This window comes from Xiphophorus maculatus, chromosome 7, assembly GCF_002775205.1.
Source record: "Xiphophorus maculatus strain JP 163 A chromosome 7, X_maculatus-5.0-male, whole genome shotgun sequence".
Taxonomy (NCBI): Eukaryota; Metazoa; Chordata; class Actinopteri; order Cyprinodontiformes; family Poeciliidae; genus Xiphophorus; species Xiphophorus maculatus.
Window position 1 is genome coordinate 19,974,066 of NC_036449.1, and position 22,842 is coordinate 19,996,907.

Consider the following 22,842-nt stretch of genomic DNA (forward strand, 5'->3'; position numbering starts at 1 on the left):
ATCACTTTATGGAATTTAAAGGAATACATTAAATAAATAAAAACATTAATTGATTTTTCAAAATATTTAAATTACTAGTTAAGTAAATAACAAAGGCATTTCTGTTTTTTATATTGAACAATTTCACCATTTTGAATAACTAGAAATTGTTATTAAATGATTATATTTTACAATCTTATTGAAATTATTATTATATATGAATGTTTTAAAATTATTATTATTATTATTATTATTATTATTATTATTATTATTATTATTATTATTATTATTATTATTTGGGATTGGGATTTCATTTTAGGTCATTTCAGATTATTTTTACTATGCCAATGCCTTATTAATGTAATTTTGAGCCACACCACTTAGAAAAGAGGTCTCTGTTATAAACATTAAATTATATAGGAATATATAATCAAACAATCCAGTTTGTACAAATCCAATCCAATCCCATAATACAATTTGACTATGATTGTTAGACAATATGGTCAAATTCAGATGATCATGTGATGTCAAATGGTAAAAAATTATCTAAGAAAGCCCAGCCAACTACATGGAGTTATTGACTTAAATATAATAAATAAATAAACAAGTCATAATAAAATATCTCCATCTGAGCATGTGTGTAAATTCAGATTTAGCTACTTATTCCTTCACTTGCTGTTGCTACAGCTTGTGTTTGCAGAGCCACTGTGATAGCCTGAATGTATAAATACAGCCTGCCATTAAACAGTCACCAGTGACTCCAGCTTGGAGCATCGTCACCCTGTAATTTATAACGGTTGCAAGACCAAGGGAAGACCATAAAACATTTTGTTAGTGCTGTTGTAACTGCACATATGATTACAGCACTTCGAATATTCACTCTGCAGATATGAGGAATAAGACTTCACACCGACTTAGCTTCAACTCCCAAAGAGCCCAAGGCCATGTGGCCCATCTCCAACAGAAAGCCACTCAGCACCTTTTTAAATCTCATTAGCAAAGTAGAATTCAATCACTTATCCTGTCCGCCCTCGCTAAATGTCTCCCCTTGCACTCGCACAAGTATGCATCCATGACCTCTTTTTAATATGCTTCTGTGCTTGTGCGATAATGTTTTTCTGTGTGCATAGAACCCCTTTGTAGGCAAGTTCAGTTTTCAACTCTCAAACCCCACTAATAAACACTGCAAACTGTTGTGGTTGCAAAGACCTCAAGGTATTGAGCAGCCTGAGATTAAACATTACAATTGTCTAATTTTGGACTAATTAAATATTCTGTCATCCCATCTTGCAGCCTGAGGTGGTGCTTTTCTTAGGACTTGTCAGATGCGTTTTTATGCATGACGGCATCTAGGACTGCTGGCCCTTCTGGCCCCATCAGTCCCGCACAGAGCTTTACTTTAAGCACATCATTTGCTGCTCATTGCTCAACGACGGTACCACCGTAATGGCGTGTGTCGTAATGAAGCCCAGTGGGATGTCATGTTATTCTGTCACCTCGCAGGCCGAACTCTTTAAGATTCCAGACACTAATGGCATCTCTCTCAGCCTCCCTCTTTTCACCCCTGCAACTCTCTGTCTTTTCCACCTGTCACAGAGAACCTGAGAGTCATGCAGGAAGCCATCCAGACAGCCCTTCAGATCAGCCCAACTGACCCAGGATACACAGATCAACTAAACCAACTGAGATCTGAGGTTTGTGCATTAACTTGCCTGTCATTTATTTTTATCGTATGATAGTGACTCAGACGAGGTGAAGGTTGCTGCGGATTGTATTCACAGATGCAACCATTTTGAAATTCAGCTTAATTTCTGTGCTATTAGCAATTCTGAAAGTTATCACCTAATCACTTTGAACTGCTTACATTTTTAAAACTAAAAATCACCAATAAAGTCCACTCTCAGAACCTAGTTCTTAGTTTCACTCTAATTATCAAGGTTTTAAGATTTTGTGCTGTAATTGAGTGACATTATTTTGTTCTTTGCACTTCCTTAGAACTACAAATAAACCTTCAACAAGATATTCTTGCAGTTTAAGTGTTTTTGTGTGTATGTTATTACTAATGTTTGATGTATTGCACCTTATCTCATTAAAAAGTGTCTAAATATGTATTTGATAATTTTATACCATCAGAGTTCATTATATTTATAGCCACTTTGTGCCCTATAGGTGTGTGCTTTGGAGAACTCAGATTTGGTGGCCCTGCTCTTGCAGTCACTTTCCATGAAACCTGGGGATCTCTGTCACACAGTTTTGCCAAGCCTGCAGGTCTTGGCTGACGCTGTACAGAGCAACAAAACCTCCCTGTCAGAAATCGTCTTCCAGGCTGTCGTCGGAGATCCCAGAAGATACAACCTCCAGTCAGACTGGTACAAACATTTCCCTCATCTGATTTTTTTAAAATTACAAATTGTCCAAAGAAGCATGCAAATATAATATACAAAATGCTTATGGGGCTATATCATTAGTAGTTTTTTAAGAAGAGTCAATTAACTTAACTTATTTAATCAAATTATGTTGGTGTGTTATCCCCTTGGAATAAATTAAACAGCATAATTTGCAATATTTTTTATTTACAAACTTAATTTATAGTATGAATGTACATGGTTACAGGACTGCTTTGTTGAGTGAAACGCTGGGCTTGAACATCAGCAGTCTGCGCTCGATCAATATTACTGCTCCAGGTGAGTCTGTCAGTCTCTACGTCCATTCTTAAAACTGTCAGTGCTGTAGTAAATGAGTTTCAGTTTTGTCTGTCTGGTTTTAATTTTGAATTTACCATTAGGATTTAACTTTCTTTGGCTTTATTTTATCTAACATTTCTTAACCTTCAAACATTTTTTTTAACTCCATTAAATTGGAGCTTACCGCAATCAAATATTACATTGTACACATTGCACTGTAAAGGTTTAAGCATCTCCCCATCTTTTTGATAAGAATATACAACTACCAGCCACTTTATAAGGTATAGGTAAAGTGTACCTTATAAAGAAAACTTATAAAGGGCCAACTAGTAAGATGTCGGTCCTGCTGTTGCCTTAAGAACCACATTTATTTTTGGTGTAAAAGAGTCACATAGGCATTGAAAACATTTCTCAAAAATGTTGCCCCATATTGAAGATAACATCAAATAGTTGCCCATTCATATGCAAGTTTTCTATTTTATTAAAACGCAGTCTTGCTCAAATTAATTGAGATCTGATGACTGGACATCATATTAGCACTGTAGACTTATTGATCTCAATATGATTTCTTTGGTAGGTTGTGGTGTTTGAATGATGCTAAGTTAATAGGAAAGTGCTCCGAGAAAATATACCCCACCAAAAACAACTCAGCATTCACAAGTCACTTAAATCCCCTCTTTTTCCCATTTCTGATTAGCTGTGTGAACTTTAGCAAGCTACCCTCTATATGTGTCCTCATTCACGGAGTTGCCGCTATATGATTGATGGTTTGTGTTAACCAAGTTAATCAAGTTTACTATAAACTAGTATAACCTCCTCATAAAAACAGGCTAATGATTGTTCCGTTTCCCTATTTATAACTGATGCCCACTCTTTCTCTCACTTGGGTCTTTGTTAAGACTAAAAAAAGTATTTTCCTTTACTTTTCTAATAATTTCTCTTCATGCAAAAACACCTTGTTACTCTCCATAAAAGCAATTTTTTGTAATTTAACTAAATATCGTTAAGCTGACTTGTATCTTGTTTGTTCTGGCAGGAGTGGTGACAGCTGGCGAAATGCTGAGGAATAAGGAAGCTTTCATTCTGGCCGTCCAGGAGCACATGAATATAGATCCTGCAGCTCTTCTTGTTCTGATGGAAACCCCTCTACCCAACAACACAGAGGTGAGCCAAGAACTTCATGTTAGAGTTTCACTAGAAGTGCACTTTTTGTTTCTGCTCTTTGGTGCCTTTTATTTGAAATTTTTGTCCTCATAATTCAGGGAGTTATTTTTTTAACAAAACAATGAATAGACCTGCAATTCTGTCATTGCTGCTCAAATGGATTTGTCTGATCAAATCAAACTTTCTTATGTTTACACCCATTTTATATACACAACATACAATCTTAGTCATGTCTCTGGCATTAAGGCCTATTTATATATCTCTCATGATACCTTTTGGAACAGATCCTGACGTGGCTGGCAAACCTGCATTATTGTCACCCCACTGAACCAGTGAACACGACAGAGGTGGACATTCTGGCAACTTTCTGCGCTATGTCTGCTGAAGACTGGTACAAGTTCTCACTGCTGACGGCTGAACATATAAACACGGAGAAGGTCATTTACAGAGTAAGGCTCAAAGTTGACATGTGTCTTCCCTCCCGTTTCATCAAAACAGTGCACCTAGTGCCTAACTGCAGCAGCAGGATGTCACAGAGGATTTGTTTCAGAAACATGAATCACATATTTTTTCTTTTTTTTCGTTGTTTCCTTTTTTAAATCTGTTTTAGTTAATTAAAGAAAGAAATAAGAGAAAATACGAAAGACAAAAATTTCCATTTCACACCCAGACCTCTCATGCTAGCTCTTCAGTGACTTTTACAGATTTTAGGTTTGCACATGAATTTATTCATTATCTCTTTTATCAATGATTTTATTTGTGATTTTCTTTAAACATTTTTTGTTCCGTGTGTGTTATTATGCTAAGACAAAGACTATAAGTTGACAAGACATATTTAGCTAAATATTGCATTTTATTTAAGTTAGAATAACATTGGTTAAAGATGTAATCAAGTTATGCAAGGATTGTCTGCAATTTGTGTAGTTCTTGAATTTAAATAACAAAGTTCTTAAAGTTTAATTTTCAATTAAAATTCAACTTAATTAATTATGCCTTCACATATATGCTTTTTAGACACATTGTTGCATTCATTTTTGCAACTTATTATTTTTCATAGCATAAACTTTATAATTAAATAATAATAAAATATCTACCACTCCACTATTAACTTGTGGGCCATATCTTGAGAATTTTCTTTCAATTTAGAGACAACAATATGTCTCGTTGATTTGATCAAAACCTGAATGTTGCTCTCTTTCTTGTAGATGGTGTTGTCTGAGGAACTCCAGGGTCTGGTAGAAGTCATGGCCCAAGTGGCAACGGTTGCAACGGATATGATGAACAAGATTCTTCCCGCAGTCAAGCAATTGGAAGGCTACCTGCTATCCATCAAAGATCTTAACCTGGACTCCAGCACTGAATTCTCCGAAGTGCGTTTTCATTAAACCTATAAACTAGGTTTACACAGGATACACTTTTCTTTAAAACATAGTGTTAAAACATAGGTGGTCAAAGTAGTCAAAAGAAAGAATTGCAATGCAATAGCGGTAGAAGGCGTTTCAGGAATACAAATGTACTTTATGTATATCTCTAGCAAGCATAATTTTGGCTGGAAAAAATAGCTTTCTAGTTTTCTTTTAGTAATATTTTGCATGGAGACTGTGATTTTATTGTTTTTTTGTTTTTTTTCCCCCAACCAGATGACAAGAGGAAGGAGAAGCACCATGTCCACCAAAGCCACATTCGTGACCCTGTCCCGGGCTCTGTGCAGCAACGGCATCATCGCTCTGTTTGGAATCTCCAAATTGCCTGAACTGTCTGAATCTGGCCCCTCATTCCACAACAACCAAAAGAGGGAGGAGATGATTGAGAGGTTCAAGATCCCACGAGACTCCTGTAAGTTGCAAGATTTGGGGCATAATACTTAGACTATTAATATTATCATTTTCCTTTTTTATTTAAGAAAATGTGTTGGTAGAAATTTTTGTTTTAGATACCACAGTATCTAACCTTGAGGGTTTTCTTAACATATATTAATATTATTGCATTTACATTAATACATGTTAATGCAATAAATTAGGATATTACTGACAAGTTCATTTATAAAGGTTAATTAGACAATCATGTTTTTTATGTCTCTTTGTTAATTATATGGATATTTCTACTTATAGGTAATCAAAACAGGACATCTAAGATTAGACTTTTACATTGGACCAATAAAAAACATTTTAATAATACCTACTTAGAGGTAGTTATTTTCAAAAGGTAATCTGACAACCAGTCCTCATTAGAACATATTTTCAAATTTATTTAGTATGAATGCATACGATGATTGAGGTTAGGGATCAAGGTAAAACTGGACAAGTCCTCTGATTTGTGAGTACTCAAACTTTGGCATAATAAAAAAAAGGGGGAAAAAAGATTTCTACAATCAAATATCCTTTTGAAGATATTTCAGGTTGATATATTTCAAATATATATGTATTTTTCACCAGTTTATATACAGTAACACATTTTAAAACATGATTATTCTTAAAAAAGGCTGTAGAAGCAAAATTCTCAGATTCTAAATCTTAATCTAAGTTTGCATGTTTTCCATTTGCCATTCAGCTCTGTACCTAACGCTTCTCTTTCGTCCCTTTGGGCAGCACCCTTCTGCATGAACATGTATCTGGACATGGTCAATACCACAGGCGGAGCCATCGCCTGGGCCTTCCTCAAACCAATGCTGATGGGCCAGATCCTCTTCACACCTGACACACCTGCCACAAGGGCTGTAATGGAGAAAGTAAATACAAACTTCTTGGTTTACAAATACACTGTGGGCCTACTTATTTATACAGACAAATAATAAATTATCATTAGACTGTAAAGACAGAACAATCTCAGTTGTGTTTGTAACAATTTCTACTTTTTTAAAATTGTGGTTAAGCTATCAACATGGGGTGACTTCCAAACATTTAGATATTTCTAGATTGTCTTGGTCATAGTACCGTCTTTTCTTTGCACATGTTCATATTGGTATGATCTAAATATTTTAGCAGGTCTGATTTTGTTTTCAGTTGAATGCAACACTCACACTCACAATTCCGCATAAACACACAAAGTTTGGACTTTCTGCTGATACACAATTGTTTTACTCTTTCATGTCTTTCTCTTAACTTTGCTCAGGCCAATGCCACCTTGCATGAGTTTGCAAATCTGAAGAAATCCTCGGAGGACTGGATCGAATCCTCAAATTACATCATAAAGTCAGCGGAATTACTCCGCTCCACTTTGCCAGTGCTGCAGGTATAAAGTCTCAGAGTTGCTTTTTTATATCTGATCATGCCAGCCGCCTCTCTGTCGTTTGAAAATCTAAAGATAAAGCTTGTCGTGGATGAGTTTCTGCAGCTGAATCTTGATGATGTTCATAATTTCCACCTCTCTCTTCCTCTCTCTCTACCTTTCTGGCAGAATTCCCTCAACAGCCCCTTTGTGAAGAATTTCATTGAGATGCAGACAGACATAAATGTCGACAGCATAAAGAAGACGCTCAGCAGCTTCTGTGAGTGTGCATTTGTGGGTCTTACTTTTGTAAGCTGCAGATACCAGCTCAAAACGTAGATTTTTCTGTTACTTATTACTTGCATAAAACATCCATGATGCCAGAAAATACGATTGCTCTTAGGATTTAGATGCAAAATGGGGGATTTATTTTTTCTGAGAAGGTTTTTCTAGGTTTACCTTTGATATTCAGGTTTTTAAGCTAATTGGAGTCATAATAAAGGAATGCAGCATCTGTCAGAATTACAATTTAACAGCAGAGCATGGTGTTGTTTCACATTATTATTAGAATTTTAGGCAATAGGAAAAGATGGAAATTCTCTCTTTCCTTGAATTTATACATTCAGAACTTTTTATATTGGGCACATTTTCCATCTCAAACCAGATGAAAGTCATTTGTGAAGTCTTATTAGATTCAGTCATCATTTAATATCTAATCCATCTAAAGTTATGGTATGCATAATTACTTAGTCATGCAATTAACTTTGGTAACAAGGACCAAAACAGCTGATTGAACTAAATAGCAAAGAATTAGTAAAATGGGATTCAGACAAAATACATTACAGATGAAATATCTCATCTTTTAGATGTGAACACATGTAACCTTTGACAAAATGAATTTGAAATGAAGGAGTGGGACCTATAGTTTTTGGTTTGATGATACATTAAAGATTTGCCTCAAACCTTTTGAAATGGTTTGGAGCAAATCCAAACCTTCTCTGAATATTCAGAGAAGATCTTCTCATCACGCATAAAAATAGCCATCTTTAAGTGTCCTTCTCACAGTAACAACTTCCACAACAAAGAGTGTTGTTCTTAACACAAGGTAGCACTTAGGTTTGACTATGTCAGCTCCTTGCTAAAAAGTGTTTTCTTTCACAGCTAACATGACAGAGATGCTGCATAAGAACAAGAAAATACTCGATCAGATCAGCAGTTTGTCAAATCTCATGGTGAAGATCTCCTCCTGCATCAAGTTTGACCGTTACCGTGGTTATGACTCCGCTGAGGAGCTCAACGCCATGGCCCAGGAACTCGCCAAAAACCGGGAGCTCTATGCAAGTGAGTAAATATCAGGTCATCTATCTGCCATGCAAGTCTGGTTCTGTTTGGACCATATGAATGTTGTGTTTTCAGACTACTGGGTTAAGTGTGAGCTATCTCATTTAATCAAGATCACTGGAAAAAATAAAAGAATCAAAGGCAAGTTTATTTGTATAGCACATTTCCGCAGCAAGACAAATCAAAGTGCTGACAACATAAAAAAGGAGAACGCTGTAATGGCATAAGAAAAAAACGGATTATGCAGTTTATTAAGCCAAACTGAAAAAATAGGAAAATTTCACAAGATGGCTTATTAGATCCTACACAACAGAGAGCTACAGCTTGGCTTTCAACTGCACAAGATGCTATTTTGTCACAGTATGTGATAATTCACAGCTTTCTCTATGTGCATCTGTGTTGGTTCTCTAAAGGCTGTTAATAATGAGCTGAGATTAGGAGGCTTAGCAAAAATAAGCTGAAGCTTATGAAAGGCAACAAACCGTTGATTTGTGAATTCATACTGCATGTGCTGTACGTTCTTTAGGTGTCATCTTTAAGACTGAAGACGAAGACTCATCAAGGAAACGTGAGGCCAGATCCTCTTCCTCCTCCTCGACTGAACTGCCTCCCAAAGTCAGCTACACCATTCGAATGCACATGGATAACATCATGCGTACGGATCGGGCACGAAACCCGTATTTTGTGAAGGACAACCACATCTCGGCCAGCCACACAATGCGCTACAACCGTGGGTTCGTCTACCTGCAGGAGAACATCGACCGGGCCATCATCGAAACCCAGACCGGGCAGAAAGTCACAGAGCCGGCCGTGCAGCTGCAGCCCTTCCCCTATCCCTGCTTTCTGCGAGACGAGTGAGTTTTCTGCGTTAGCGGATGCGTACGAATGGATGTGTACGGAGTTAACGCATAAATGCGTGCAAGGCGGCATGAAAGGATACACGCTCTCACTGAGGGGGAACAAGCATTGATGTGGAATAATGTATGCTATTTCATTATTCATTTGCCACTTGAGAATGACAGTAAGTAGTCATTCACAGGAACCTGCCACAGTGTAATTAGCTCTGAACCATGTACATTGACATTCAATGTAATTGTGCATTCATTTTTGAAAACATTCCATATACTGAATACCCCATGCACTAAAAAAAAGAAAAAAACTACTTAAAGAACACAGCACTTTTCTCTCTCTGTAAAACATATCCAACATGGTTTTGACATTAACTTGTCCATTGCCACGCAACATGGTTTTCAATAAATTATTGCTGAATTTAATGTCTATGTGTGCACTTGCCCTGGAGTGCAGCTTTTAGCAGCGCTCATATTTCATCTGAGAAGAGCCAGTGGAGCTTCTCCCTCCAGCTGGCTGCCTTTTGACCAGCTATAAGAGACTATGTGCTCTCTTTTTCTTTTTTTTTTTGATTTGTCACCTAAACAGTACAAATCCTGAGAAAATATCTGTAAAAAAAATTAAGTAAATGTCACACTGCATGTACTGAAATCAAAATTTTCAGGCTGTTAGTTTGAGTGGTCAAACAATAAAAAAACACAATACGGATTAATCTATTTTTGTAAACAATAGCAGGACGAGAATGACAATGCGGTTGTCAGCATACCCATGTTCTCCTCACTCTGTCAAGCCGGTGACTGACTGATAGGCCCCTCCATCTGTCTGGATGTTTGGTTTGCAGAGAGTCTGACTGACAGCTGGCATCTCTGTATTTCTCAGGTATCTGGAGGCCATCTCTTTTGTCTTCCCTCTCTTGCTGATGATACCATGGGTGTTGTTTGTGGCTGACTTCGTGAAAAAACTTGTACACGAGAGAGAGCTGAGACTGCATGAGGTAATGGGTTTTTCTCTACCTGAAAACTAATGGCATTATATTGTAACCTGCTTACTTTTAGAAATTTATGATTTATTTGATTTATTGTAAATAATTAAAAAAAAAACTATAAAGTGTGGCATTCATTTATCCAGTCTCCTTTTAGTTTGCAAAAAAGTGAGACTGTGGTTGAACTATAGCTTCCACCATTACAGTCACCTACAATAGAATGGGTACGATCAATGAGCAAGTGGCAAAACTTGATAATTGAAGTATGTACAAAGCTGGAAGAAGCATACCACAAATGATTTGCATATTTAATTGCAGCAATAGAATGTCATACAAATTATTTTCTCAGGGAGTTGACATACAAATACACACTACTAAAATACAAAACAAAGTTTGCACTATAATGTGACAGAATGTGCAAACATTTAAAAGTTATAAACACTTTGTGGTTTTTAATTTTTTATTTAATTTTGACATCTTTTTAGCCACATTCTCCATACCAACGTACTTCATCACAATATTTCCCTTCCAATTACAGTACATGAAGATGATGGGTGTGAATCAGCTCAGTCATTTCTTTGCCTGGTTCCTGGAGTGCGCCGGCTTCCTGATTCTGACCATCATCGTCCTCACGCTGGTGCTGAAGTTTGGAAACATCCTACCCATAAGCAACGGCTTCCTCATCTTCCTCTACCTCTGTGACGTTGGGTTGAACATCATTTCCTTCTGCTACCTGATGAGCTCCTTCTTCGACAAGACCTACATCGCTGGCCTAAGTGGAAGCCTTATCTACATCCTCAGCTTCTTCCCGTTCATCATAGTCATGTCCGTCGAGACTAATCTAACCCTTTCCCAGAAGAGCGCTCTGGTGAGCATACTCTGAAGTGGCTTTATTATTTATAATGTGCGTGAAACTAGCATGGTTATTGTGTATAATTAGACCAAATAATTTTATTTTATTTTTTAAAATTGCTCTTTTTCGAGACAAAGACAGTAAATGCAAGCTATAATTTAGTTTATTTACTCCAAAATGTTTTGCTGTTTAAATATGACTAAAAAAAATTAAAATCAACAAATAATGCAGCAAACGTCTTTGTGCAGCTCTCATCTTTTTGTTTTCCAGCATATTGAAAGGTAGCATGTGGTGAAGTAATTTTCTGAAAATCTGTTCACTCATTTGCATGACACAACCTGAGTTTTTTTTAAGTTTACTCCCTGCTGTCTGATGAGTATTAATCGGAAGTCAGACTTTCTGACTACAAATAACTAAAATTAATTTACCTTGGAAAACATCTTTGTACTGTATTTTGAAAGAGCCATATTTTCACATTACATAGCTTTGTTAAAAAAAAAGGGAAATGTTTCTTTGCTTCTGATCTCCTGTCAAAAATGTCTTCACTTTTCTGACAGAGTTTGTTTTCACCGACCTGCTTCTGCTATGCCAGTCAATACATTTCCCGCTACGAGGCCCAGGGAGAAGGTATGAGCGTGTGAATACCTTAATACCATCAGAATGTTTCTGATATTTCAGCCAGCTGAATCAAGGATTCACTTTTCTGTTCTCCTCTAGGAATCCAGTGGAGCAACTCTTACACCTCGCCCATAGCTGGAGACACAGCAACATTTGGATTTCTATGCTGGTTCTTGCTCATTGACTCCCTTCTGTACTTCCTCATCGGGGCCTACATCAGGACAGTTTTCCCAGGTGAAATCTCTAATTATTGGTTGCTATTAGTTTGTGCTGCTACTTTCTGGGATATATTCTTGATAATATTTCTGCATCTACTCTACTACAAAAGCTGCTGGAATACAGCCAATCCAATTTCAATAATTTCCCTAACCAAATGCTGGAACAAATATACTGGTAGACTGATTCAATCCTAGTTTTATTTAATGCGACAATGTTATGGGTTTGATTTCCTGGAGCAGGTGTTCAGCCTCCAAAATCGATTAAAAGGACTCATGGTTTTTAGTTTTACTTTAATTTTTCACTGAAATGCTAAGACAATAAGAACTCCATAATGTCTAATAGGACTTCTATAAACCATTGAATTTAACAAAATTACTGTATATATAACTGTCCTTCTGTAAGTCCTTCTGTCTCAAAATCATAAGTACAGCATTTGATTTAAATAATAAATCTAGCTTCTTTTTCATGTGCTGCTGCAGGCATGTCTTTTTAAGACCCTGCCTGTTTTCATTTATTCAAATAGATCTACGTCTTTCTTTGTAATCCATCAGGAAAATATGGAATCCCAGCTCCATGGTATTTCCCGTTCAAACTCTCCTTCTGGACTGACATGTGCAGCAGTTTTCAGACAAATAAAAGTGCAAGCAAAGGACTCCTCTTTTCCAACATCATGCAGAAAAACCAGCCTGTCTTTGCAGACAGCAAAGACAAAGGTACACATGACAAGAATACTCTCTCTTCCTCTTACATCTCTGTTATATTTATAATTTTTGTCATTTTTAATTTAGATCCTGTTAAAAATTCTGTTTGATTTACAATTTACCTCAATGTTTATGTTTCTATCAGGCAAAAGCAGCCTGTCCTACGAGGCTGGCGAGGATTTCTCTGAGCTCCCAGTGGGAGTTGCACTCCAGGGTCTCACCAAGATGTATGGCGACAAAACAGCTATTCAGAACCTGAATGTCAACTTTCATGAGGGTCATGTCACCTCACTGCTCGGTCACAACGGAGCTGGCAAGACAACTACCATGTATGTGTGGATCCATTCTTATTGTTTTTTTGTTGTTTTATCAGCTTTCTCTGTGAGTCCCACCTCATTATAACCACTGCAGCTGCTTTTAAGATTAGATGTGCGCATCCCTTTAATCATTTCAGTGGCTCAGTGCTGACAGACAGATTGTTCCGTCCAAATCTGGCACAGCAGTAGAAATTGGCCCAACGGATCTTCATCAACTTGAGCACTTACATTTACATTTTAAATGTGACTCATTTTGCTGATGCGCTCATCCAGGGGGACATGTAATGAGTTCTGCAGCATTACCAGATTAAATAACAATGAGAAAATACAATATTTTTTTGTTCCATAAAAACTAGTAATAAGTAATTGTTCAAGAGAAATATGTAGATCAAAAAGTGGTTTTCTTTGCCTTTTGTATCTTTTTGACTTTATTTTCAAGCTCTGCCCTAACCTGTGTTGTGTGCAGGTCCCTCCTGACTGGCCTGTACCCCCCAACATCTGGCTCCATCGAGGTGTATGGCAGGGACATGCAGACAAACATAGAAAAAGTCCGCCAAGAACTTGGAGTCTGCATGCAATATGACGTCCTCTTTGACTACATGACTGTCAAGGAGCACCTGCTGCTGTACGGCCAGATCAAGGCCCCACACTGGTCACAAAGAGAACTGCGAGAACAAATCCGCACGTGAGTGACACATCAATCAGAGAAGGATACTGCTGTCTATAATGCATTAAAAAGACCAAAAAACTCAAAGATTATGTACCAGTTAAATTTGGTCTTTCATTTTTTCACAGAGAATGTTGAAGAGTGTCTTTTGCGTAGTGTCTTTCTTCAACTTAAAGTTTAAAATCAGAAAGTGTGGGCGTTATGAGAATCTTAGGAGAAATATTAGCTCAATAAACTGGTGGGATAAAATATGAAAGTATTAAATTAATGTTGTAGTGATTTTCTTTACTTGAATAGATTTTAGAGCAATAACTACTGTGATTTATAAGAATGTCAAGGCTTCTGCAAAACGGTAGTTCTAACTAGAATCATTGAAATAAGCTCTTACTTCAGATTTTCATTATTTGCAGAATGCCTTTTTCTTCCACAGACATAGGAGCAAGCACTGGGAAGAAGTTGCAAGACTATATTTTTACAAGAACATGTAATATTTCTATCTATTTTAGTCCTTTTTGCATCTTCTTAAATCAGTTTAGGGCGGAATTAATTTTTTATTCTTCTTCATCTCAAGCTGTATTGCATCATGAGACTCTTTCTGGAGGGTTTCAATTTTACAAGGGGAGCGGTATTAAGCTTGTACCTTAAGGCAAAAACGCTCTACATCTCTTGCAATGCAAACCTCTGATGGCTAATTAATGGAACTTAACGAGCCAACACTCAGCCTGAACGCAGGGAAAAAATGTTCACACGAGCTCGAGATTAAACGTTTTCCATTGACTCGTCTTCTAGGATCCTGGAGGAGACAGACTTGTACGCTCATAGACACAAGCGGGTTGATACCTTGTCAGGCGGTATGAAGCGTAAGCTCTCCATCTCCATCGCCTTCATTGGGGGCTCTCGCTTGGTGGTTCTGGATGAGCCCACAACAGGAGTGGATCCCTGCTCCAGGCGCAGCATCTGGGACATTGTTATCCAGTATAAGAAGAGTGAGTCTCACTTAAATACTGACAGTAAACAAAATGTACCTTATATCAGTCAATACTGTGGCTATTATTACCATTTACCAATGTTACAGCTGCAATTAAATACTTTTGCATGAAACACCCACAACATAGTACAAGAATGTCAATCTGATTCTTAACTCTAATAATCTTAGGCCTTCACAAGGCTTAAGATTGGGTCTTAAAATAGATTTGGCTATGACTTAAATTTGTAATTTTACATTTCCAGTGCTTCTTCATTTTTTTTTTAAATATAAGAACTCTGCTCTGGTGTCATCCATTTATTCTGTGATTTGTAGTTCTAGCTGCAGATATTTGGTTATTGTTATACTGCATTTTCAGTATTGGATAGTTATTATGTTGTGATAAGATAAAACTACAAGCTCCATGATGCAGGGAAGCAGTAAGGCCTGTCAGAATGAATTTATCCACAGTCACTCAGCATTCCTGGCAAAGCTGTGATAGAACACTGCTGATGAAGCCATCTTAAAATGGCTTGTTTAAATCATTTTTTTTCTGCTATGTCATCTAAGTTCTAAATTGATTTCATAACAGTCTGATCAAACAACAAAACTTCCAGAAAATAGCTGAAGCCCGATTTTGTTGTGATCCATACTTTGCTGGTCATTTATAGTGCAGCTTAGGCTCTCGGGCAAAGGTGACCCAATCGCTTTCAGAAGTTGCTTTGATTTGGCAAAAAAAAAAAAAAAAATCACAGGTCAACTAACAGCAACTTGCACTGAGCCAGAGGCAGCCGATGTGCTCCAAATCATAACATTTCAGCCACCATGGTCTCAGAAGAATCACTCCCCTGAAAATATGTCAACAAAATGGACAACTATAGCGGAAATATCACTGCTTGGGATTTAATAAAACAATTTAGTCTTTGGCTTTTGTTTCCAGAGAGACTTGATTGTTACCGCTGCCTTTTGCAGCAGTCAATGAGTTACATTGCCTGCTTATTTGTTTTGCTGTTCAGATTATTTATCACATGATTGCTTTTTAAGGGGTGTAATTCCCTGACATCATCTCTTGGCAGGATTACAATTCATTGTTTCATTTTTTATGTTTCTTATAATTTGTTTTTTTTTCTTTTCTTCAGTATTTGACTCTTAGCTTTTTTATATAATTTTATGACATTGTTTTCCATGTCTACTATTGAAGCCTACATTTCCTCCAGATATGAGTTAGTCCAAAGGTTTATAAAATAAAAAATCTTGGTTTATAGTTCACGGGAGAGCTGCTTTTGTTTACGAAGTTAGATTGAAAGCAGCAACTAGGAATTCCATCAGTTCTATTAAAAAAATAGATACCACTTAATTCATCTGTAAATGTTTTGCATTCTGTTAGTGCTAAGGTTTACTGCTGCTGCACAGGGAATACTAGTGTGCTAAATATAGTTCTGGTCAGAAGTTTATATACACAGATCATCAGCATCAACAGCAGATTAATTTTGGACCTTTTGGATGGCATACATCAAACTTTCTTAGTAGCCTTTTTACAACTCTGACCTCAAAACTATTGAAAGTTTGTAGAGGATTCTTAAAAACCTGGTCAGTTGCATAAAATTTAAATTAAACATTTAAGTGAATTTGTACAATTATTTTTTATTATATTATATTTCTGCCAGAAAGAGTTCTACAATCTCCAGTCAGAACTGCATACCCAATATTTATGGAGTTATATTTACCAATTTGACCATTTGTAGAAATCCAACAATAAATTCAAACTTGTGTTCTAAATTAGTTTTTGAAGTGAATAGAAGTTATAAAATTATACCAACATAAAAAGAACATTCAGCTCCATTGCCAAAATCTCTGACTTAATATTACATTCATGCTCATAAAGACTGTATGTAAAGCCTTGACTGAAATCGAAAGATAAAAAGATTAAAAATTAGCTTTAAGGTCTGTTTCAGATGTTATTGCAGTGAGAGTTCCTAGTCAATTTCAGAAACAAACACTCATAAAACTGCTTTTTATGACAGTTTGTATGATGATATTTCTTGTTTCTTTTCCTTTGTAATAACTCTGTTTGATCTATATTTATTGGTTCAATAATCCCCGAGTCAACGATGCAGCTTTTTCTCATGTACGTGTATCCTTTCAGATCGGACCATTATTATGTCCACCCACCACTTGGACGAGGCTGAAGTGTTGAGCGACCGGATTGCCTTCTTGGAGAGAGGTGGATTGAAATGCTGCGGCTCACCCTTCTACTTGAAAGACAAGCTGGGTCAAGGCTACAAGCTCACCCTCACCAAAAAGGTAATCATCCTCACAGGCATGCAGGCATGTCGGTGCAAAGCAATGAAAACTGATATTAAACCAGTGAAAACTCTCTTACTGCTGTTTCTTCTTCAACATAAATTTGTGCTCAGAATTTATTCCATTTAGTAAGTCAAATATTTCATGTTACGCCAGAGATGCTTGTTGTCAGTGTCATAATATTTGCATAACACAGAGTTGAGAGATGGGAGGGCACAACCTTCATCCCCAAAGGGCAGGGAGCACCTGAATATCTCTCGTTTGTCATAGCAGTAAAGGATAGCTCTTGGCTGGCATAAATTGAAACATTTCACAATCCGCTATTATGGAGAAACCTGTGGAAATTAATTCTAGGTTTTGACATTCTCATTGAGAGATGGGCACTGATAGGTTTATTTTGTCCTAACCTGCAAAGAATCAGCCAGAGACAGAGATTAGGTTTCTTTTAATTTCTTTTCTGCAGAATAGGAGAATTGAGAACAGACGCGACGAATCGCTGTCAAACACTGTCTGGACTCAATTCTGCCAGATCTTTCTTTGCATTTCTCTTTATTGTATAGAAAAAGGAGGTTGGGCTTCTTCACACAGTCACACAGAGAATTGACCAACCGTCTTTACATTCTGGAACCTCCTATGGACATGCCCTTACAAGGGCATGTGACTGACCACAACTAATCAGTTACATATGGAACTAATAACACATGAATGTTTAACGTTTTTAGCTTCCAAGCAAACATCCTAAACAAAGTTAATAATATACTACAAAAGAAAGAGAAGTTAAGTAAATATAAAAAGAAGAATAATATGAGAGTAATAATATGAAAAGAATAATATGAAAACATAACTTGTAAAATAAACTCATGAGTAAATGAACAGGAGGATAATTTTTCTAACAGGCACCATTTACATTACAAATCTGACTGAAACTATAAACTCCTTCTTAAAATTAGCTTTGAGTTTTGCAACATACTGTGTGTACACATGCATACACCTTTAGCTGTTTTTTGTGACTGACGACACTGGCATGAGTTACTTTTTTTAACTTGTGTTGTGCACAAACGAGTTTAAATGTAGCATTAGCTTTTTATGTAGAACATTGAACTTAAAGGTAATGCTTTTTAAATTACAACTTGAACAGCTGTAAACTGAACAATATGGCAAACCTTACCTACTTCAAACACCAAAGATTGCCCAAAGTTCAGACAAAAGGCAAGAACCTGATGACTTTCTCTTGAACCCTCCCACATTCTTAGCGTGACACTTATGAAGAGCATGGCAAATGTCATGGTAAAACAGCCGAGAGGTCTGTCAGAACATCAGTTTCCAAAACAACACATAAAAAAAACTCATAAAAGCGCACACAGGGTCAGTGCAACCCAGCCACACCGCGCAAAGCTTGGGTTTTTTAGTACTACAGTAACGGGTAGAGAAATGTGCCTCCTTCTTAATGTATTGTGTCAATTCTAACTCTTTTCTTAGAAATAGCCAGAATACCAAAAATGTCTTTATTTTAGGCAAGCAAAAATGTCTTGAAACATCTCGGATTAATGTTGTGGGATTTTAGATTGGGAGGTGAAATGTGAAATTAGTTTCAACCTGTGTGAATCCAACTCAAAACTAATTCTTGTTATTGGTGAACTTTACAAATACAAAACTACCTATGTATTTTGCACAACCAGCCCTTTAGTGCTGGTTGTGCAAAATTAACTTAGTTTATTTTAGTGTTTTTTTAGATGTTTTTTTTTCCTCTTAGTGGTCAGTTGTTTGTTTTGCAGACCTTTGTTTTTTGGAGAATAAATTTATAAACTCTTTAAACATTAAAACTCCAAATCATCTTCTCAGTATACAGGAGGGAAAGCGGATTATGTAACCAAATAGGAAAAAAACAGACTTTAAAATTTCTGCTGTTTTTCTTACAGATCCAAAGCCCAGAAGCGGAGCGAATTGACAGTGCTGACCTCAAGGCCTTCATCCAAGCTCATCTTCCTGAAGCACGGCTTAAAGAAGCCCAGAGGGGTGATGTGGTCTACTCTCTACCTCCCTTCACTTCATCCAACGCCTCATCATATCGCTCCCTCCTGACTGCGCTGGATGCCAACTTGGACGATCTTCAGCTTGGGGGCTATGGCGTGTCTGACACCACACTGGAGGAGGTGAGCTTTTACACAACCACATATGAAAAATGAAAACAGAGGCTGAACCATGACTGAATGCAGCCTTTTTACTTGGGCGTATGCAGATGTTTCTGCAGTTGACCAGTGGAAGCCCAGACGGCAAGGACGGACCTCTGTCTATCTCTGAGACGATTTCTGACACTGCATCTATCGACAGCTTCCCATCAGACTCCTATGCAAGCAGCTGCGGCACTGGTGACAAGATCAGTGAGTTGAAATGCTGTTTTCATTGTTCGCTTCAACAGTTTCTTCTTTTCTCTTCCTGTTCTTCACCTATTGTGTTTTGGTTTTCCATTAATCCCCTACTACAGTGCCTTTCAAAAGTATTTCTCTTCCCATAAGCTGCTTACATTTTGCCATGCTACAGCCACAGATTTCACAGTATTTTAGTGCAGTATACAACATGAAGTAGTGCATACATTTAAAAAACTTTAAATGCATGAAAAACTATCCAAAAAGTGTATTTATAATAAACCTGTTGAGTGAAAACTTTGTAGAAACACTTTTTGCTGCAGTAGGGGTTTAAAGGGGTCTTCTACCAGCTTACTTTGTCCTTTCTTCTTGCACAATGGGTCAAGCTCATTCAGATCAGGTGGAGAAAATGTTATTTTAGATTTGATATCTGGAATTTGCCTGGGCCATTGTTACACGTTAATATGGCTTCATCTAAAACATTCCCCTCTAACTGGCGCTCTTCTGGGATTGTTGGTTTTAAGGGTGATGTGCATTTTGTAGTCTTCCACCGTACTTGGTAAGTCAAAATTTTTAGTCTCAACAGACCAGTAGACCTTGCTCCTTATTGTTCTGTTTCTACTTTTTTTTTGCATTCCTAACAATGACTTTCTTTTTAACATTCTTTTGAGAACACATTTGATAGATGTCCTACATGAAAAGTTATATTTATACTGAGATTAAGTTGCACACAGGGAGATTCATTGATGAGGTGACTTCTGAAGGCAATTAGTTGCAGTTATTTGGGGGTATCAGAGTAAAACGGGCTACTCTGATAGCCCTTTTTTCCCAGGAGAGAAATCCTGCCAGGTCTACTCTGGCAGGATCCCCTCCTGGTTTCACATATTTATTTATGCTGCATAACTTTAATAATTATGCACAAATCTTTGTTGGTCCTTGACTTGAAATGGCAATAACTGTACAGCATTTCTCCAAAGGGGTAATATATTCTGGAATATATTACTGCTTCCAGAATATATTCTGGAACTGTTTTTTCCTCTATGATCATTGTACATTTAAAAAAAAAAACACCTTCTTGATGTTTTCCAGACCTTACCGGGTCATCCACTCTATCTGGCCTAGCCCTGGCCTGGCAGCAGCTGACAGCCATGCTGACCAAGAGGTTCCATCACACCCGGAGAGACTGGAAGAGCCTGCTCGCCCAGCTCCTGCTTCCTATTCTCTTTGTGGTAGTTGCTATGGGCCTGGGTTCCATCAAGAGCGACGTGCAGCACTATCCTGAGCTGGAGCTGAGCCCTGCTCTCTACAACGTCGGGCCGAGCTACTCTTTCTTCAGGTCAGATCCCTTTAGCAGAGAAATTACAGGCCACACCAGAAATGGAAATCAAAGAAGTAAATCAGGCTAATCAGGGCTCCAGACAAATGGTAGCGCTTGTGCAATCACTCCTCCCAGCTGGAAACTAAAAGCATGTGATTTGATCACATGCTTTTTTTTGGTCAGGGGAATTTAAAGTCCTTATCAGCACAGTTTCAGTCAGGACTTTTTTGTTGTTGCATATAGAAAATAACCCAAAAGAAGCAACGCCACTCTGATTTCACAGGAAACAATCTCGAAACATTTGAAATAGAAATAGCAGGATATTCCACAAATGCATGATTTAATCACTTCTTTCCACGTAATTTGCATGCAACGCTTGTACAATCAATTTAAAGTGGTAGTTTGTTGAAGGGCAGATGGACTTTAAGTACAAGGTGCTGGCAAAGAATGCAAAGATTTGAGGTCATCGAGATGCAGAGAGCTCTGATGCTTGATCAAAGGGAGAGAGATGAAGAGTGTCAGTAGATCGTGAGATGGCTTCATCCTCAACATGTTCTGTTGTTTGATCAAGGGGAGATAAAGCAGGGGAGAAAACGCTGAAATGTGAATCCATATCAAAGATGGAGTGGACACTCCTCCTACACCTCTTTAACTTGACATACAAATTAGACCAACAATATGACACTTCATTAAATTTAGCAGGAATGTTATGGGTGGGGGCACAAAGGCAGATTAGATGCACATAAGGCTTTCCTGTTTGTAGATTTTATTATTTTCAGGCATCTAGTTTCTTATTTTTTTTTATCAACAATGGTGATTATCTCATTGTTTATTTATGAGTGTGTATTCCTGAGTTTAAATTAAGAGAAGGGAGTGACTAAAACAAAATCTGCTAAATCTAAAGTGGCAGGTCAGTTGTTTCATGCTTTCCTTTCATCTCTGCCTTTCATGTGCTTGTGTTTTTCAGTAAATACCACTAATTGTGTCTACATGTCAGTTCCAGGATTAATATATTGGTTTTATGCAACCTAAAATAAAGTCTCAGTAAAGCCCCTCAGACTGACTTTTTTTGTTTTAGGTTGCATCATTTTGCTTGAAGTATTCAGGGTACCTTTAAGTCTAAGCTGAGTGTTTTCTGACTCCACAGCAACCAGAATCCTCAATCCAGCCATCTGGTGGACACTATGATGTCATTCCCTGGGATCGATAACGCCTGCCTCGACAACTCTAATAACCAGTACGTAATTACGCTTCCAGCTGTTCCCATTTGCTAAAAAATGCACTCATTTTGCTAACTGCCTCTTCACTTTCCAGCGATTGCTATTCTTCCCATGCCTCCTGGTTCTCTCTTTATTTTATTTTACTGGACAGCCTCTCTCTAGTCTTTTATTTTTCATTCTCTCTGGTCTCTCTCTCATGTCTCTCCTCTTCATTTCCTTGCTGCTCAGCTCGAGGAACGAGGCTGAAAGCCTGCAGCAGGTCTCTGCGATGTGACAGCATCATCTGTATTCCATAAACACCTCGTGTTTATAGGGGAGATTTTCCCCTTGCAGGCCCTCAAATCAATGTTGGCACTCATGAAGCAGAACCATGGGGAATTTTAAACCGCCCGCCTTTCCCCCGCAAAAAAAATCATTAAAAGACAACATAAAAAAGGATAGCAAAAGCATAAAACAGTTTGCATGTTTGCTCACAACTTTCTGCTATAGAAAAATGACATTGATTATTGCTAAACATTGTGTTTGCAGAAGTAAATCTAAAAAAAGCACTTTAACTATCATTATTGGCAGTTACTGTGCATGTATTTCAGCAGTCTGTTGTTTTATTTGCACGTAGTGTCCCTTAAACCACTTGGTGGAAAGTAAACTGTGTGGGAGTCGAGCAATAACCCACACAAACGCATTTCATGAACTATCTCACCGCATTAAACAGCTTGGAAAACTGTGATCAGAGAATATATTTAACTTCTAGTTTCACTGAAACCAGCCAAACTCATAGCTTCTTCATGAGTCACTGTGGCTTTTACTCTTCTCTCAGTTTAACCAGGCACATTGTTAGTATGGCGCAGACAAACATACAGGATCAACTCTTTCTGATCTGATTTATTTTCTTTCCAAAATTCTGAATCTTGAAAAAGGTATGAACACAAACACATGTCGAGGTGCCTTGTCTCACTGCAAATGTTTTTTTTATTTTTTTGTTATTTTTCCTCTTAAAGCATCTGCACAAGGAGCACAAACAGCTGGCACTCCGGTGGGAATGTCTCCAAACCATTTAGTGTGTGTCAATGCACCAAACAGGAACAGGTG

General features: G+C 37.5%; 1 protein-coding gene across 1 annotated transcript in view; it reads left to right on the forward strand.

Annotated features, from left to right (window-relative positions):
- abca12 (ATP binding cassette subfamily A member 12) overlaps nt 1-22,842 on the forward strand; it is a 68,818-nt gene that overhangs the window by 25,681 nt on the left and 20,295 nt on the right. Inside the window, exons 29-54 of the mRNA XM_023336860.1 lie at nt 1,576-1,673; nt 2,149-2,348; nt 2,593-2,663; nt 3,700-3,827; nt 4,112-4,276; nt 5,033-5,197; nt 5,468-5,663; nt 6,416-6,555; nt 6,939-7,058; nt 7,224-7,314; nt 8,196-8,375; nt 8,902-9,229; nt 10,104-10,218; nt 10,745-11,074; nt 11,617-11,686; nt 11,777-11,911; nt 12,448-12,609; nt 12,743-12,926; nt 13,381-13,599; nt 14,371-14,567; nt 16,692-16,849; nt 18,769-19,002; nt 19,089-19,230; nt 20,305-20,551; nt 21,681-21,770; nt 22,752-22,839. Of these exons, the coding sequence (XP_023192628.1) occupies nt 1,576-1,673; nt 2,149-2,348; nt 2,593-2,663; nt 3,700-3,827; nt 4,112-4,276; nt 5,033-5,197; nt 5,468-5,663; nt 6,416-6,555; nt 6,939-7,058; nt 7,224-7,314; nt 8,196-8,375; nt 8,902-9,229; nt 10,104-10,218; nt 10,745-11,074; nt 11,617-11,686; nt 11,777-11,911; nt 12,448-12,609; nt 12,743-12,926; nt 13,381-13,599; nt 14,371-14,567; nt 16,692-16,849; nt 18,769-19,002; nt 19,089-19,230; nt 20,305-20,551; nt 21,681-21,770; nt 22,752-22,839 (4,253 nt within the window). The remainder of the gene's footprint in view (nt 1-1,575; nt 1,674-2,148; nt 2,349-2,592; nt 2,664-3,699; nt 3,828-4,111; nt 4,277-5,032; nt 5,198-5,467; nt 5,664-6,415; nt 6,556-6,938; nt 7,059-7,223; nt 7,315-8,195; nt 8,376-8,901; nt 9,230-10,103; nt 10,219-10,744; nt 11,075-11,616; nt 11,687-11,776; nt 11,912-12,447; nt 12,610-12,742; nt 12,927-13,380; nt 13,600-14,370; nt 14,568-16,691; nt 16,850-18,768; nt 19,003-19,088; nt 19,231-20,304; nt 20,552-21,680; nt 21,771-22,751; nt 22,840-22,842) is intronic.